This window comes from Nipponia nippon, unplaced genomic scaffold, assembly GCF_047370975.1.
Source record: "Nipponia nippon isolate SJK-2023a ecotype South Korea unplaced genomic scaffold, ASM4737097v1 scaffold_10, whole genome shotgun sequence".
Taxonomy (NCBI): domain Eukaryota; kingdom Metazoa; phylum Chordata; class Aves; order Pelecaniformes; family Threskiornithidae; genus Nipponia; species Nipponia nippon.
Window position 1 is genome coordinate 34,767,314 of NW_028262291.1, and position 17,240 is coordinate 34,784,553.

General features: G+C 37.0%; 1 protein-coding gene across 24 annotated transcripts in view; it reads right to left on the reverse strand.

The window, feature by feature from the left end:
• GPHN (gephyrin) overlaps nt 1–17,240 on the reverse strand; it is a 306,821-nt gene that overhangs the window by 174,685 nt on the left and 114,896 nt on the right. For all 24 annotated transcript variants that reach the window (XM_087746580.1, XM_087746578.1, XM_087746574.1 and 21 more), the window contains exon 3: nt 1,800–1,857. In XM_087746580.1, coding sequence (XP_087602706.1) covers nt 1,800–1,857 — 58 coding nt within the window. The remainder of the gene's footprint in view (nt 1–1,799; nt 1,858–17,240) is intronic.

The window sequence follows — 17,240 nt, forward strand, 5'->3', positions numbered from 1 at the left end:
TTTGCCAGCTGCTATTCAAAATACATATATACAGAAGAATACTTTTCCATATTCGATATAGATTTGTCCATTATACTCACTGCTAGTGTGTCTTGGCATTTTCCAGTAGTGCCTTATTTCATATGAACACCACCTATTGTATTACAGCTTGAGAAGTTCAATCATTTAAGGTGTGAGAGGTGGACAGACTTCAGTCACAACCTAAAAAAACCCATTACCCAAACAAGACAAGACAGCTACCAGAAACAAGTAAAGGTGGTGATTTTTTCCAAACACTTTAAATAGCTCTGACTTAGACCTATACAATTCTCCCTCCACACTTACACGCTGACACAACTGAGATCAATGAGTAACCCATATTTTGCTGTTTCCTAGGATCTCAAGCATTTAAACACCATCCGAGTAAGAAAGAGCTGAAAAATCAGAACAGGCCTCCTTAGCAGGTGGGGGGAAAAAAAAACACATTCCTGTGACTACTAATCTTGCCAATACAGTAAGTCCCTAAAAATAAAATTATTTATTTCCCAGCATGCCATTTTTCTTTGTTCACTGAACTCGGTTTGCACAATGAAGCCAGAAATATCAGCTTCCTTTTCTTCATCTTCAACATTAACAAAATGTCAGTGGGTTTGGATTTCTTATATTAAAGGAGAAAGATTATGGTTTAGGGTTTTTTATCATTTTTGGTTTTATAGTTTTTGTGCAGTTCTCTGAATATCATGAAAATATTACATAACACTAATAAGTTTTGAAAACCTTCTTTCCTTCTTTCTAATACCAAAGTCCAAGCATTGGATCCATCCTAATAAATCATGCTCCTCTTGATAATTCAGGCTAGAGGAATCCATGAATCTCAGAGGGGAGAAATAAATGTTGATCACAGCGGAGTGATAACTTTGATGCAGATACAGGCAGTCACTGTATTTGTTTACAGTGGGTTTGATGCCAATTGAGGAGGAATAAATCCTCACAGGTTTACACACTGCGAAGTCATGTCTAGATCAGATGATTATGCAAACGCTTCCCTTTACTATATTTTAAACTACTCTTGACTCCCTTTGCACAGCTGAAAATGAGTATATAAAACAGCATAATGGGTTAAGTAATCACAACGAGCAAGCAATGTGTCAGACTTATTGACTACCAATCAAATAAAGAACCAGCTACACAGACCATGCTACCAGATCTAGGCCAAATTCGCACCCCATCTTTTACTCCACTGAAGAAAACAAAATTGACACAAATTGCTGAAGTACTTTCCATGACTAGACTCGGCTAAAGTGAGGTTTTTTATAATGCACATTGCATCGGAGGTAAACCGGTATTTATTGTTGTCACTCCTCAAAATCAAAGAGCTTTTAATGATTTTGAGTACCAATGACTTCATACTATCCCCTTCTTAAGACAGATAATATTGAACAAAATGGATGTGCATTTGATCTCAAAAGCAAAAGGACACTACATCTATATTTATTTTTCGTTACGAAAATACAACTCAATGTTCACAGTAGTCCTGCATCTGTCTTCAGCTAACAAAACAGAAATACGTTGAATTACATGAGTTTTTGTCATCAAACAAACCCTACTGAATTCAACTTAAGCTGAAGGTAAACTGTACTTGTAAAAATAACAAAAATCCTATTTTAGGTGTCTGAATATGGATCTAAAAATTTTACTTTAGACACTTTTCCCCCCTGCTATGATACACTTCAAAGCAATAAATAACATGGCTTTTTAATGTAACATTTCTGCAATTCTCCAAGCAAAGAAATTCAGTGTTAAAGGCAGTAATACTGTACCTTGATTTCTTCTATTTCGTCTGGCACTATCTTGTATGCAGATATAGTCCCACCCAACCTGAAATCAGGAGAAGAAAAATATTCTCTGAAATCAAAAGAAAAATGTTCTCAAAATCAGTACCACAAAGTACAGCATGTTAATGGTGTCATGACTTGTTTCAAAACACAAATATCCCTCCTACCAATTTAGAGGTAAAACCTACCAAGCCTCAAAACAACAGCAAAAAAAACCCTTTCCTTTCTTTATCTAAAGAAAAATCTTCATATGATTAACATAAACCTTAGAAACAAGGTGTCATTCACTAGCCTGAAAGATAAGAATTAGGTCAACCAAGCAGAATTACCATCTCTAGGATGTTATTCTTTGTATTAACGGCCACCAGTCATCATATTCTATGAGATGTTTGCTAAGTTGTACAGATGAGTTTAAATACCTGAAGCCTGATGTACTTTGCGCTCACTAGTTCACTAAGCTGCTATACAGTCTTAAATGCATCCAAATGCAATTCTAGAAATTGAAATTTTTTTAATTAGATGTGCATGTACCGACTTCACAAACCACACAGACTCTATGGCTTCCATGTCTGAAAAGTCTCTGCAATTCAGGATTGGTAATAAAAAGTGGGCGATGTGCAATAGTTGGCACTGATGTGGAAAAATAGGGGGTTTTGTTCCACATTGAACTTACTGAACTTGTCTACATCCTGCAAAAGTTTATGGTATAGTTCACATACTGAAGATGCATGAATAGCATGTACTATAAATGGTGGTAAATATTACATTTTCCCCAGAGACATGCAGACATGGCTTCTTTTATTTCATGAAGTAGTATCATTGATAGTGACAATTCAGACCTAAAAATATAACTGCACTAATGACCTCCCTGCTGGCTCTGCACAGCAACACTAGTCATTTTCTGGGTCCTACAGAAATGGAAATCACATAAGCAACGATTTATTGTAAAGCAGTAGACAGCTATCAAATGTGTATTTGTATTATCTCCCTATTATTGGAATTTTTTCTTCCAATTGTCAGCATTTCTACACAGATGTATTTCCTTATATTCAGTCTTGAAATTATTACACATATTGTTTAGTCAACCTGAAAAGGGGAGAAGAGAGTAACGCAGAAAATACATTAAGATTTTCCCCATAAGTCCTGCCTTTCCATATATCTACAAGCAAGTCACTCTCAGAAATGAACGGTTTGAAGGCTTTAGGCAGAAGATGAAGTCTGCATAGGAAAAATCAAGTCTGAAGTCCATTGCTGCTCCAAGTAATATCAACTATGATTTCTGAGGTAGAGACAGGGTCCAGACATTACAGCATTCGAATTCATCATGAGCAATTAGAGCGTAAGTAGCTGCTCTCTCCTATTTTCTCTGCAACTTCCATTGCTGCTAATCATCAATGGACGTTGAAAGGTGGAGAGAACTGAAACTTTTTTTTGCCAGTGCAAGTACAAACATGAGCTTTTATTCTTCCCTATATCTGACCTTTGTTCAAATGGTGTTTCCAGGGATAGCTACAATAATTGGTTTTAACATCACGACGAAGGATTGCTTCATCATACCGTGACAAGGAATGACTCAGATCAGTGCATGTTATCGTTGCACATGACCAGTTCTATTGCTACTGGAATGAGGTTCATAAGAAAACATTTTTTATTTAGTTCTTTCAGATCCATTCCTGTCTACGCTCTGGACTACCCAAAAAATAACTTCATTGACTTTCTATCCTCTAGCAGAAGGGGAGGACAGGGCCTCTGCTGCCAGCACTCCACCAGCAGGGAATTCCACCTGGCAGATTTCTTTATTGGCCACCCTCGGCACAACTATTAAGAACTTTCTTGGAATACATCAGAAAAATTTTTAAAAAAATCTAAATAATTGACTCAGTAAACTCATCTGGCTTGCTTAAACCATTAATTAGCATCATTTTCTGCAAATACTTCTGCAAAGTTTTGTGTCAGGAGTTTAACATACTCTGAATCTGCCAAGTTGCAGTCCAAATGGTAGCACATTTTAAAGTAAAATGTCAGTTACCACAATTCCACATTTTTGAAAGGGAAAGATATATCAAAAGTTATGTTACTGTTTAAATAAACAATCTCTCACCTATAGCTGCAGCTCACCATATCTATCTTAATACATTTTCAGTCCTACACTGACATCTTTAGCTTCAAAATCCAGACTACATACATAAATAATAACAAATTTGAAACTGAAAGAGAACCAGAGACAGATAAATTTACAATTCTATAAATGCCTCAGTGCTGAAATAAAGTTTTTAAGGAAGCCTATACTTTCTTCATTTCAGAACATTAGATTTCACTCCATCTTATAACTCCTGGAAGAGAGATCCACCACAGCAGACTGCCAGTTGAACCCGGTACTATACAGGACAGAGTAAAGACATTTGACTTTGTGTATAAAGTTTGGTTGTGAGTTCTCAGAACTTTAAAGGCATCACACACACTGGCGGGATCCAGGTAACACAGCCTGAACTCTTCTACTGGTCATAATTATAATATATGTGAGGAACAGAATTTTTGGTTTTACTATATAATAATGTATCTATGAAAAAAAAGGATTTAGGCTGCCTGTTTGGCAGCCTGTGAGTAGTGAATAATAACATATAGATAAAATTTAAAAACAGTCTGTTTTTTTTTCTGGCAAAATGTCTTGATCAGCTTCAATTTCATGCACAAAATATTATGCCATATAATTCACTCGCCAAACAAACTTAAGAGGCAGAACCAGTTGTGAAACATGCTGCATACCCTCCACTCAAAAATCATAAATCCCAGTTCACTCCAACTGCATGGTAAATACTCCAAAAAGAAATTTGAAAGCACTTAGTTTGGTGTTACCAAATTGCTATTACGAATCTCCCACAGTCAGTTAAGTCCACAGTATAAGGGACTACACAATGTCACACACACAGAAGTTACTGAGAAAAACAAAAACATTGTGATGGATGGTAAGAAAGAACACCAAAATCAAGGCAAACTGAAAATCAACACATTAATTGGTAAGTCCAACTTAACGAAAACTTTCTATTTCAAGTAGTTCTCTGAATTACATTGAAGTGTCACTATCAATTGTGATCTGCCTGGAAGTTCGCTTGTTATTTTGCAAATCCTTGATTTGATCACTGACACCCAAGAGAACAGAGACCAGACAATTACACACAGGAGATTTCAGCTACAGGATAGTACGCAGTCTGCGACAGAGGACTTGCACACGACATAAGTTTTTCATTTTCTTGGGAGCAACCTCTCTCTGCAGGTTGGTTTTGTTTGGACATTTTACACTAACTTTTTTGATCACAGTGTTTCAAGAAGCAATTACACTGTGATCAGAAAAGCAAAGGACCAACTAGCATGAGTACACATTAACTACCGTGGGCTTTGTACACTAGAATGTAATGCAGCAAAGAACACGTCTGAAGGGCCAGAATTCAGTTCACCAGGGACCCAATTTTTGTGCAGATTCACTCCTCATCTTTCACACATTTTAGTTTTCTTACAGATTTTATTACATTTTTGTCCAGTTGAATACCACAACATCCAGCATCCTACAATATAAATGGCATTTTCTCCCAGAACAAATATAAAACCAACCAAGAGCGAAGCTAAATATACAGACAGCTACTTCCAGTAAGCTGAAAAGACAGTCACAAACTTCATCTATAGAGACCCACTGTGCAAAGTCTTTCTCTTCCAAACTGCGGCATTTTCACACGATAGCAAGCCGCATTATTTAATAGCGAAATTACTTTAAATACTACTTAGCTTTAATTTTTCACGTGTTTGTGTAACAGATAATCTCTGAAAGGTCCCAAAATTTATATTCAAATTTTGATAGACATCAGTCTCATCAGGTCTGTATCATGCCCTGCATGTAATACAGACACCCCAGTTCTCTAATGCCTTTGCAGAAGAGAAGTGAAGTTATTCATAGATATAGAAATTAGAGCTGACACAATAAAAACAAAGAACCACACCTTATATTGGGCTAAACTGGTGAAGGTCTTTGAGATGAGAATCGGAAAAGATAGGATAGGAATTCCATAAAAATAATTAGGATATAATAAATCTCATATAACAACTTGCACAGGAGTTTGTGAAAGAATAGAAATTTTGTGTCTTTTTTAGGGTAACTATATTAGGAAAAAAGTGCATCTCAGGTTGACATATAATGCATAGACTGGGTTTGCAGGAAGTTCACAAGAAGGGTTCAGGAGAATGTTGAAAGCAAGGTTTCTATAGCAACCTAAGAAATTAGCAAAGTATAGGAAATAAACTGAAGTGAGGCCAATACAGTTGTATTGGAACAGATGGAAGCTTTACTATTTCACAAATTAAAGCAGAATATCACTGAAGAGAGAAAATTTAACCTTCGTCCAAGTAAAGGAAAGTTAAAAACCAGGAGGAACCGTACTCAAATGGAAGCAAGAAACAATGAATCACAGCCCAAATGGGAAGAGAACTCGAGAAGACAAAACTTAAAGAAAAATAAATTGCATCGCTGTTAACAATAAACTACCCATTATTTTAATAAGTCATCCTTTTATGACCTCTTTTGCTGTATGTTTCAATACTCTATTTAAAACAGAAATGGAATTTCTCATTTTTAAAACATTTATTCTGGATATAAGGTTAAAATTATCACCGTGTTATTTTCCATACAGTGGCAAGTTAGACTTCTGAATTGTTTTCCCTTGTGACCCTGTACATATGCATGTGCTGATGGACTCACTGGATTATTATTGCATAGATACATCACGTGCAAGACACCTGTGTACTTGGACTGAATCAGTACCGGTCGGCTTTTATAATTTGAATTCTGACCAAAGATACAAACACAGTCTTTATATACAGTTCCACATTCAGTGACTGCCAGAAGAAGCTGAGCTATTGATTCATCTGTTAACTTAATAAATAAGTCATACTGAATGCAATGAAGTCAATTTTCTAAAAATAGCCTGTAGCCAGCTTGGCTGCTGTCATCTGCTGAAGTTCTCCAATGCCACTTCAATTAACATTAATCTTTCTTCAGATAGATCACTCTGCCTAGATGATATCGAGTTGTCACTAAACCTCCCAGTGAAACTCTGCTTCATCCTTAAATGAAAGCAAAACTCAAAAACCTCTGCTCAATTTTTTTTTCCAGAACCATCCATAAATACATTTGTTATCTACCATGAGGATATTCTACCTTTTGACTGATTTACAAACCAAGCAGAATATTCAAGAGAGACTGCGCTTTTGAGCAGATAATGACTGGGAGCCAGACTGGCTGTTTCTAATTCTAAGGACATATTCATTTTATTACATGCTACTGAATGAATACGTTACGATACTACTTCTGCCAGAGCAAACTGACCAAGACAACATTTTTAGCCTACCCGACTGCCCTAGCTTAGTGTTGACCCGTGAGACATCAGCAAATCATCTTGCCTCGGATCCTCACACACAGTTAAAACTTCACAGTCTTCCAGGGAAAGTTCAAAGTAATTCATTGTCCACTACCTGTAAGAGCATACATTAAAAGCAGACACAAAGCTACTTTAATTGATACTAGTTTCTACTGACCTTTGAGAAATTGTTAAAGCACCCTGAAGGGAGGTAGTAAGAAGACATGCTATTTTGGGCTCCCTTCCTACACAACAGAACACTGGCAGCTAGAGCAAGCTGGGCTGCAGCTCCTGTCGCTGGCTACACGCCAGCGATGAATTGTGCAAAACAGCTTGCAAAGTGCTTCGTGAAGACAGCTTTACTTACTCTGAGGTGTAGAATTACATGATGAAGATCCAGCCCCCCCCCCCTTCTTTTTTAATGGATCCAATAATTAGATCCTTGAAAACGTACTCCCCCCATCTTAGGCTAACTTCAACATTCAGTACTGAAAAACCTCACAGAAATAAAATGATTGCAGATATGCCTTCTGTCAGTTCATGTCTCTCATGAACAACAGCTCTGGGATTAAGATGTAAAAATTACAGCATTCTCCCTCCGCCTCACCATGTCCCAAAGATTTACTGCACACACAAAAAATGAAGAAGGGGGGGAGTAAATAAGATCAACCCAATATTTTGAAATTTTTATTCCCTACCTTATCACTGTTTTAAGAGTAACAAAAGTATAAGAACACATTTTTCACTGCTTTCTGGCTTTTTTTTCCTAAACAGAAAAAACAAACTCCATAAAGACATTATTTTTAAGGAGGGAAAAAAATGTTATTTCTCTCTTTCACCCTTCAAAGCTTTTTTTTTTTTTTTTTTTTTTTTTTTACTTTACTATAGGAAAAGCAAGAATAAATTGGAAGAGGCCAATTTTTTAGACACCTTCAGCAGGAAAATACTATCACCTCAACAATCTGCTATTGGGAAAGAAGGCAACAAGGATCTTTGTCCTCAAGATATGTCAGAAACTAGAGATGAGGTCATATGTACATCATCTGGCAATCACATGACCAGGAGCCACTCTCCCATTTTAGCAGAATGATTTACTTACAGGTGCGGGGGGCACGGGAATTGGAACTGTTATGACATAAAGTATATGAACTTAAAAGACACCTCTATATAGTTATCAAAACCCACATCAGTTCAGCGCTTAGTGTAGTTTTCTAGGGAGTATCTTTGGTTTAACTCAGTGCATGGGGCACACCTATATATGACAGCTTGGGGTATTATTGCTGCCAGCCAAAAGACAGATCTATAGACTGCCTCCTCCTGAAAATGTTTATCAGTTTACTTACTGCCTAATAAAGACACAGAAGGGGAGCAGGGAAGGCAACATCCCCAAGAAATTTTGGGCTTGCAGGCACTGGCCCCCAAAAGAAGCAAAATGGATGAAGAGGACACTTAAAATACATGGACTTTTCAGTGATGCAAAGTTGCTATTTTTTTTACTCTCAGCATGAAGAGAGGGCAGAAGTAGGAATGCTGAACTTCCATGAGAAGAAAAAACTATTGAAGTTTTGATTTTCACTGAACAAATTCATTAATAATTGTTCAAAAATCCTGTCATTAATACTTGTATGCTTCACAGTAAGAGTATGAAGCATGCAGATGGCAAACATTTTAAGATCTTCGAATAGAATGAAATGAAATATAAACAATATGGATATTTATAACTTCAGAATTTTTTTTAGGACTTGAGCATTTAACTGCATCAGACAATGTAGCATGCAGAACACGACACCAAATATTTCATGGTTTGTAATAGCCTAGCTCCACCAGATTATAACAAGAGAGAGATGCTGCATCTGAAATGGGCTGAGAATAAAATACTGAAGACTAATTCTACACTCAGAATTTTTATTACAGGTTCAAAATTTTATTTCTAATTAAAACTGACTTTTAAAGTCTTCCCAAATGCCAGCAGAATCTGAAAACAATCTTGCCATGTGGACCAACAGCAAAAAGCCCACTTCTGTGCGGGACGCATGCGTGTTTATAGCGCAGAGGAATGATTGTACTATGCTCCATCTGATTGGTAATCTAACTATGGAAATCATACATTAAATCAAACAGACAGAAATGTCAGCTAGATTTAAGTAAAAGTGTGTTCAGTGACTTTGAAAGTTCCCACTGGGGCATCAGATGCTTGACCAGCCAGCTCATTAAACAACATGAGCAAGATTTGAAATTTCCTGAGAGAAAAAATATGCAGAAGCAGACAAAAATCATTATCACAAAAACAGTCAAATTCTCACCATTTAGACAATGAAATATTTAATATCCATGTTGGGATTTAGTTGGTAGACTGAGGACTTTAAAACACTATGAAGAGAAGTATTTATAGTAAGGGCCAAGACAATAATAAATGTTGATCTTACTTTGTCCTATAGGAAATACTGTGGTAGGGCAAAGTATGTATTTGCATTTTTTTTGCAAGTACATACATAGGTGAGATACAGAGCATTTGCATATATATTGCTAGCAGTTGCCTGTCACTAAATCCTCACCTACCTCAACTGAAAGCAAATTTTTTGGGTGCCTGAGACCGACCTTTTTCCTATCTTGGAAGGCACTGCAAATTAAAGGATTTAGGCAATATGATAAGCATTGTAATGATTTGCCTGAAAATAAAAGATTCCACTGGTGAACTACCATAACAGATTGTAGAAACCTATACAGGAGGATAAAGCTATTTTTGCTGACACTCCTATCATTTCAGTTGAGCTCTATTTGCTTATACCCAAATGTAAAAGAGAAACCATCTGAATCAAATGTTGAGAAAAAGACGACTCCTCCCAGGGGAATAAGTTGTCCCACAACCGGTAGAAACAGTAAGGCTTATTTTCTTATAAATTAACACTGGCCACCTCCCACACAGACTTTTAGTATCCAACAAAAAATGGATTTAAAAAATAGGGCCCTCTACCATGAACCCTTCAATGTTTTACCATGTATATGCTTCTCACACCCCACTACAATACCATCATTTTCTTCCCAATGACTTTAGTGTATATTTTCCCTTCCACTTCTTAGACGCTCAAGCATGTGTACATGCTTGACCCATGCTTGTGAAGCATGCTTAGACACACAAAGTCCATGTGCATACTTATGCCAAGGCTAATGAATATTAAATGTTTATTTTAAAAAGAGAGGAAGTTTGGCTGAGGTATGTAAAAACAGCAAATGGAATAATGGAAACACAGGGACCCCCAATGTTGGAGAATAAGCTGGAACGAATTGCAGACCACAGGTTGAAAAGAGCAATCAGAATACTTTCTATGATCAGGCAAAAAGGCATCCAGAAAACCTCTTCATTCTGAAAAATACCAATAAGGACTAAAGATGAGAGCAGGATGACTCACACTTGGGAAGAATAAAATGTGGAGAATATATGGAAATGGTCTTATCATTCCAGATTCTAGATCAAATTGGTTCTTTAAAATTTAAATCACAGGGCTTATGGAAGACTGTCAGAACTTTTAAATAACTGTTTAAAATAAAATAAAAAAAAATCCTACAGTTCTGAAATGACAAGAGTGATAGAGGAGTCAGAGACAAGCAGCATCCAGAAGGGCTACCACACTAGTTCACACAATACTTCACCTTCCCAAAGCTCTAATGTCTTATTTCTCTCCACCATATTCCAGAAAGATATAAAGTATGAACACAATCCAGTATACAATTAATTGCAATCTTATTATGTCTGTATTTCTCTAGACAGTTAAATTCAGAGGCAGAATTTGCTGTTGGTTATCTTTTTCCTTAATATATTAGTGTGCTTGCATATATATACATATATTGCCATGTGTGGCCTAAATGGCAGAACTAAATTGTGTTTAAAATAGTGACCTGACTCAACTGGGGCTTTTTAGTGTATGCTGTGTGTTGGGGAATGTGGTGGTGGGAGGGAAATCGGTTCAGCCACAGTATGGAGTCATATGAATAAAACAACTCTATATTTGATCCATCCTTTTTCATACATAGGAGGAACTTTCTACAGACAAATAGCATTACTGACAATGCTGAAACTGAGATTTTTATTGCATGTCTCACACAGTTATCTCTATTCCAGATAATTTACAGTTATTTGTGAAGCCATCATCCATACTTTACAGCTGCTTGTAAAATACTCCTGTAAGGTTCAAACTCAAGTTATTGAAAAATATTTCTTTTTTTTCTAATATATTATTGGCTATAAGGCTTTTTCAGCACTCTTATTTTTGTTTTCTGTAGTTGTCATTCCCTTTTTTCTTTACATCTGATCATTTAAATGTCAACAAAACGTTTCTAGATGAATTTAAAAAATACTGATGTATTGTCTCTGCTATTCATGTCACATCTCAACCTGACTCTTTCAATATTCAGAGACGTGGTAGGCAGGGGACATGCGGATCTCAGACAACTTAAGAGGTCTTTGATTAAATGTGAATTTGTGCATTTTGTTTCATTCAGGTTCTACACAAGGTTACTGAGCACATACACAAGTACTTACTATCATATTCCTTTGGGCAGCAGTGACCATAACATCCCTGATAACTTCAACATGCCTCCAGCCATCCCCAAGCTGAAGAACACAGATGAGGAAGAGATTTGACCTCTTCCCTCAGCTCCTGCTCCAGCACAGGTGAGTAGGAGTGAAAACAGACGAGGTGAATCCTGGATTTTACATTTCTGTAAAGTAACTAACTTTCTTAAGTGCTGTCATGTATATTCCACATTAGCAAGCCCTGGTCAATTTGCCTAGATAAAAATAGCGAAAGTGACAGGAAAGCATCTCTTCCAAAGCAGAAATTTAGTCTAGAAGTCTCCGCCACCTAACAGTGTATTCAGAAATGATAATTCCACACAGGTTTTAAAAGAATTTTAAAAGCAGTAGAGACCTCCCATTTTCCAGCATGACCGTGTTGGTCAGCCTTTTCTCACTATCAATTTCACGTATCTGGAGAATAGTCTTGAGAAATGCTCAACCTGCAATCCTACTGGCAAATACCACAGATAGCTTAGATGTGTTTCTAGGCATCTGAAATAGCCAATACGTTAATTGCAATTATAGATTCACACTGGAAAAGATTAAGGACCATAGATTTTGCTTACACTGTACCCCCAGAACTACCTTATATTAATTATAAGGCTAAATACCTGACTATCAATAGACAAATGACTAACACAACCAACACTAACATTGCTAATACTTTGCACAGTACCTCCTGAGCCATGATGCAGAAAGGAAATTAAAGATGGTTAGGACAACTCTACCTGCAAACAGGTATTGAGCACACTACAGCACATACATGACCCTCAGAGGCATTGATACCCAAAAATACATATGAGGTTTATATACAGAGATATCTGGGCATTATGAATAAACCACTGTAAGAAACCACCATCTCCTTGCCAAATAACAATTTACGATTTCACTCCAAATAAGCAATTGTTATTACGTAACCTGCCTTTTCCTTCCAGAACTAGCACTGAACACTCTCACCCTTTAGAGTAACAGTAGTAACTACAAAAAGCTAGTTAGAAAAGCCCAGAAATAATGCAAATCTGTACTGAAATGAGTTTCAGTAGCACCTAAATTTAGGAACTGAGCTAAATTGCAGCATTACATTAAGAAAGAACATTTAAAGAACTGACAGAGTAAACCACTGTAGATAATGTCAATAGAATACATTTTAGGACCTTAACCTCTGGTAAAACTTCAAAATCATGTTAGGCTGACAATGCAACAATTTAATTGCTTTACAAGGTTATGTTCTATTTTGGATTTGCATTTGTGATCAAAGAGCTTACAGGTAGGTGGGTAGCATCAGGTCAAGCAATGAAAGAATGAAAGGCCTATCCTGAGAAGAAGGCTCAGTACATATCCATCAAATCAAACAAAATTAAACTAATAGGACCATTTTTTCCATTTAAAACCTAAAAGCTGGATCTAGAAAGCAGGTGGACCAAAGGCCATTTGCAAATGAAGAGAAAACTCCAGATTTTATATCTTAGAAGATATCCCCGCCGGCAGAATACCATGGGTAGATTTTACTAGGTTATTCTAACATAAATGGTATTGTCAGCTGTATTTTCATCTAAAACATGTCAGGACAAATAGCGGTTCTATCCCTCCAGAACAGCAGTCAACACTTTAGCTCATATTTCCTCCAGCCATATCACCTGACTTTAAATGCTCATTGATGCATAATGCTACCCCGGATAAGTGTCAAGATACGTTGCATAGCTGCAGTGCCTCCATACCTTAAGCTGCTAAGAAGGCATGCTTCTCCAAATTCAGTAGTGTTCTTCAAAGCCGAGTAACGTGATTACCAGAGCACATTTAGTTGTCTTCATAAATCAGACAATAATTATAGTAAATAGCTTTTTTTTTAAAAAAAAAATAGATTTCTCATGCTCTGAAGCTTAGATTGCAGCTGTTTTAGTATGAAGAACAGAATATCCTCTTTCATCGTAATTAAGGAGAAGTAAATATTCAGTAGAAGTATCCTCTCACAACTTGTTTCACCTTTGTAATACTGTCTTATATAATAACTTGTGCAAAACCCAATTGTACAGAATTCAAAACCATTTGCAATGGATAAATAAAATGTGGCAGAAGCCTTTTACAAATTAAAGTCAAAGTTCAGTACCTGATACCTAAAAATGTTCATTCCAAAGTTATCTTTCTGTCACATCTATTGATCTACTCACAGTTTAGATGATCTTTTGGCCATCACAGTGGCCAATTCTTTACAGTGGGGCACAATGACTCCAATTCTGCCACATATGCCATTAAGACATAAACTCTGAAGGTGGATTTTTAAATCTCAAGTTTAATGTAGCAAATAGATTAAATTAAATTTAGATTTGTAAAATGAACTTTCTATGAAAATAAAAAGATGAAGAAACGAAATAATACAGAGATACCATTGATAATATAACATTATGATCCCTCAGTCATTAATGATTCTGTGAAAAATAAGGCAGTGGTATATGATTGTTTGGAAGGTACTTATTTTTGCTTTAGAAAATTTTTGTTTTTTAAACTTCTACCCACACATGCGCACACATAACACAAGTTAAGGACTAACTGGTGATTTTTGCTGACTAACTTAACATAACAGTGAAAGATTTAACAGGTCACGAAAACCAAAATAGGCCAAAGATACTGTACACATCAAAGCTGAAGCACGCAGAGAGGCTCTTCAATTATTCCTGCCCCATAGCTGGCCCATAGGGAACTGCCAAGAGGTCCATTAACAGACAAACATCATGCAACTGAGAGGCATTCTTTGCTGGAAAAACAAGATGAAGGGAGAAATACAAGCCAAGCATCAGATGTTTCCCACATCTGTGGTCTTGGTTGCCTGGCTCTAAAATCATTTCCAACTGTGAACTTTGAGACTCTCCCCCTAGTACTTAGGTCCTCAGCACAGGAAGGACATGGACCTGTTGGAGTGGGTCCGGAGAAGGGCCACAAATATCATCAGAGGGCTGGAGCACCTCTGTTATGAGGAAAGGCTGAAAGAGCTTGGGTTGTTCAGCCTGGAGAAGAGAAGGCTGTGGGAAGACCTCATTGTGGCCTTCCAGTACTTAAAGGAGGCTTATAAGAAAGATGGGGACAGACTTTTTAGCAGGGCCTATAGCGACAGGACAAGGGGTAATAGTTGTAAACTAAAAGAGGGTAGATTGAGACTGGATATAAGGAAGAAATTTTTTACAATGAGGGTAGTGAAACACTGGAATGGCGACAGGACAAGGGGTAATAGTTGTAAACTAAAAGAGGGTAGATTGAGACTGGATATAAGGAAGAAATTTTTTACAATGAGGGTAGTGAAACACTGGAATGGGTTGCCCAGAGAGGTGGTAGATGCTCCATCCTTGGAAACATTCAAGGCCAGGCTGGATGGGGCCCAGAGCAACCTGATCTAGTTGTAGATGTCCCTGCCAATTGCAGGGGGGATGGACTACATGACCTTTAAAGGTCCGTTCCATCCCAAAGCATTCTATGATTCTGTGATTCTATACTTACTGCAGCCAGGGAGTACCTACAAAATTTCCATCCCAGAAAAAATTATCTGCAACTTGCCACCTTCAGCTTCTACAGCTAGATAGTTCATACAGTATTGTAGCTTTATTGGCCCTTCCACTCCTGTCCCAGTTCAATTTCATCCTCAGAACTGCACTGATACATACATGAGCACAAACACAGAATAAAGGCTTTCTAGCCCACTCAATTTTTTTTCCCCCAATCTTCCCCCCTTCTCAAACAAGCTGAGTAGGTAGCTATAATATAGAAACACTTCAGGGAGCTTGCATATTATTGGAGAGTTCTGTTTTACAGAGCAATTCAGTCTATGACACAGATTTGCACTAGATTACTTTAAAGCAAGCATAAAGCACTAGCAGTCTCCTCATTAGAATAAATTAAAATAATAATCCTAACTCTGAACAATTGCTACTGACAGCTACTTGAATGATGCATTGTAATGCAAGCTTGCTACTTGTTTTTTAAAACGTTTATTACCTCTTCTGGTAGAATTCTCAGAGCTTTTATTAACAACTGAACTATTAAACGTAGGAGATGAAGGAAGAAAAAAAATCTTGGGTCTGTCTATGTGTTATTTTCAGAGAGCTATACCAGGATCCCACATCACATCACAGCCAACTCTGTACCACAGTTAGCGTGGCGCTGAGCCACAACTAATAAACCATGCTGAGAGGGAAAGCGTGTTGGCTTGTACTCAGCACTGTGCTACAGACATCTACATTACAACCAGCCAGCTCAGAGTACAGAGTACTTGTTCGTCCTTATTTGTCAAAAAGCTATTAACAAGACAATATGTAATTTATACGAACTATATAATTTAATTATAAAATCTATAAAATATGTTGCATGTTATAACAGTATAATTAGAAACAGTGGGCTAACTGTTCCATGAGAATGATTTAAATGAACAGTTGTTAGCAGCAAATATGACTCATTTATACCAGTTTGAGATCTTTCATATTAACCTTGGTTAAGAGCTACTTGATAATTTTCCAGTGAAGCTTTTTCATCAAAACACGTAATTCAATTAAAATGAAAATAGTTGTGCATCATAAAAGTTTATCAAAGTTCCACAGTGAAAGGTTTTATGAACACTTTGACATGAAGTCAAATATTATGGTTTTTGGTTTGCCAGTTTAATTTCATGTTCAATATTTCACTCATTTTTACTGGCCAAGTACAAAATATTTATTGCTTAGTTCATCTGCTTTCCTCTTCTTCTTAGAAGGCTTGCTTGTGTTTGCTCAGTATTTTTAGCCCCACTTGATCACATGTTGTATTAAATTTAACACTTAAGGTATCCATCCAGCATTTCTACCTTAATCACAAGCAGCACTGAACACACACCCACCCCCACCCCCCACTATTAGACTTTTATATTAATAGCAGTCGTAAAACAAAAGTTTGTCTTATTGCATGACATACCTGTCCTTTTACAAACTAATCAACAGCACTGGTCAGAGAAAGTTTTATTTTCTGCTACTTTAAAACATGAACTATAGCTGTGAAACTGAGTGTTTAGAAAGGCTCTTGATTATTAGATTCTGGTCAGTGTGACTCACTTCTAGCAATTTCCCCAAGACCAGTCTCTCCCCCCTGCCCAGCACAAAACCCTTCAACCTTCATCTTTCTTTTCTCAAGGCTGAGGAACATACAGTACAATCCTTTCCTCCAGTGACTGACATTTTCCTCCTGTAGTTTGCTACTGCAGGAGGTGGCTTATTTTCTCCCATTGGATTGTCACAAGAGCATCCTCAAAAGAAGGAAAAGAGGCAGACCTGCTGCTGAGCTGAACACAGAAACACCACCAGGCTAATGATCGGTAACTTCAGCTAGCATTTTCTTCCATGTGTTTTAAAATGAAGAAGTAACAGAAGCAGCTGTAAAATCTGAATAGTGCAGATATATATGAATGTACTATTTGATTGTTCACTCCTG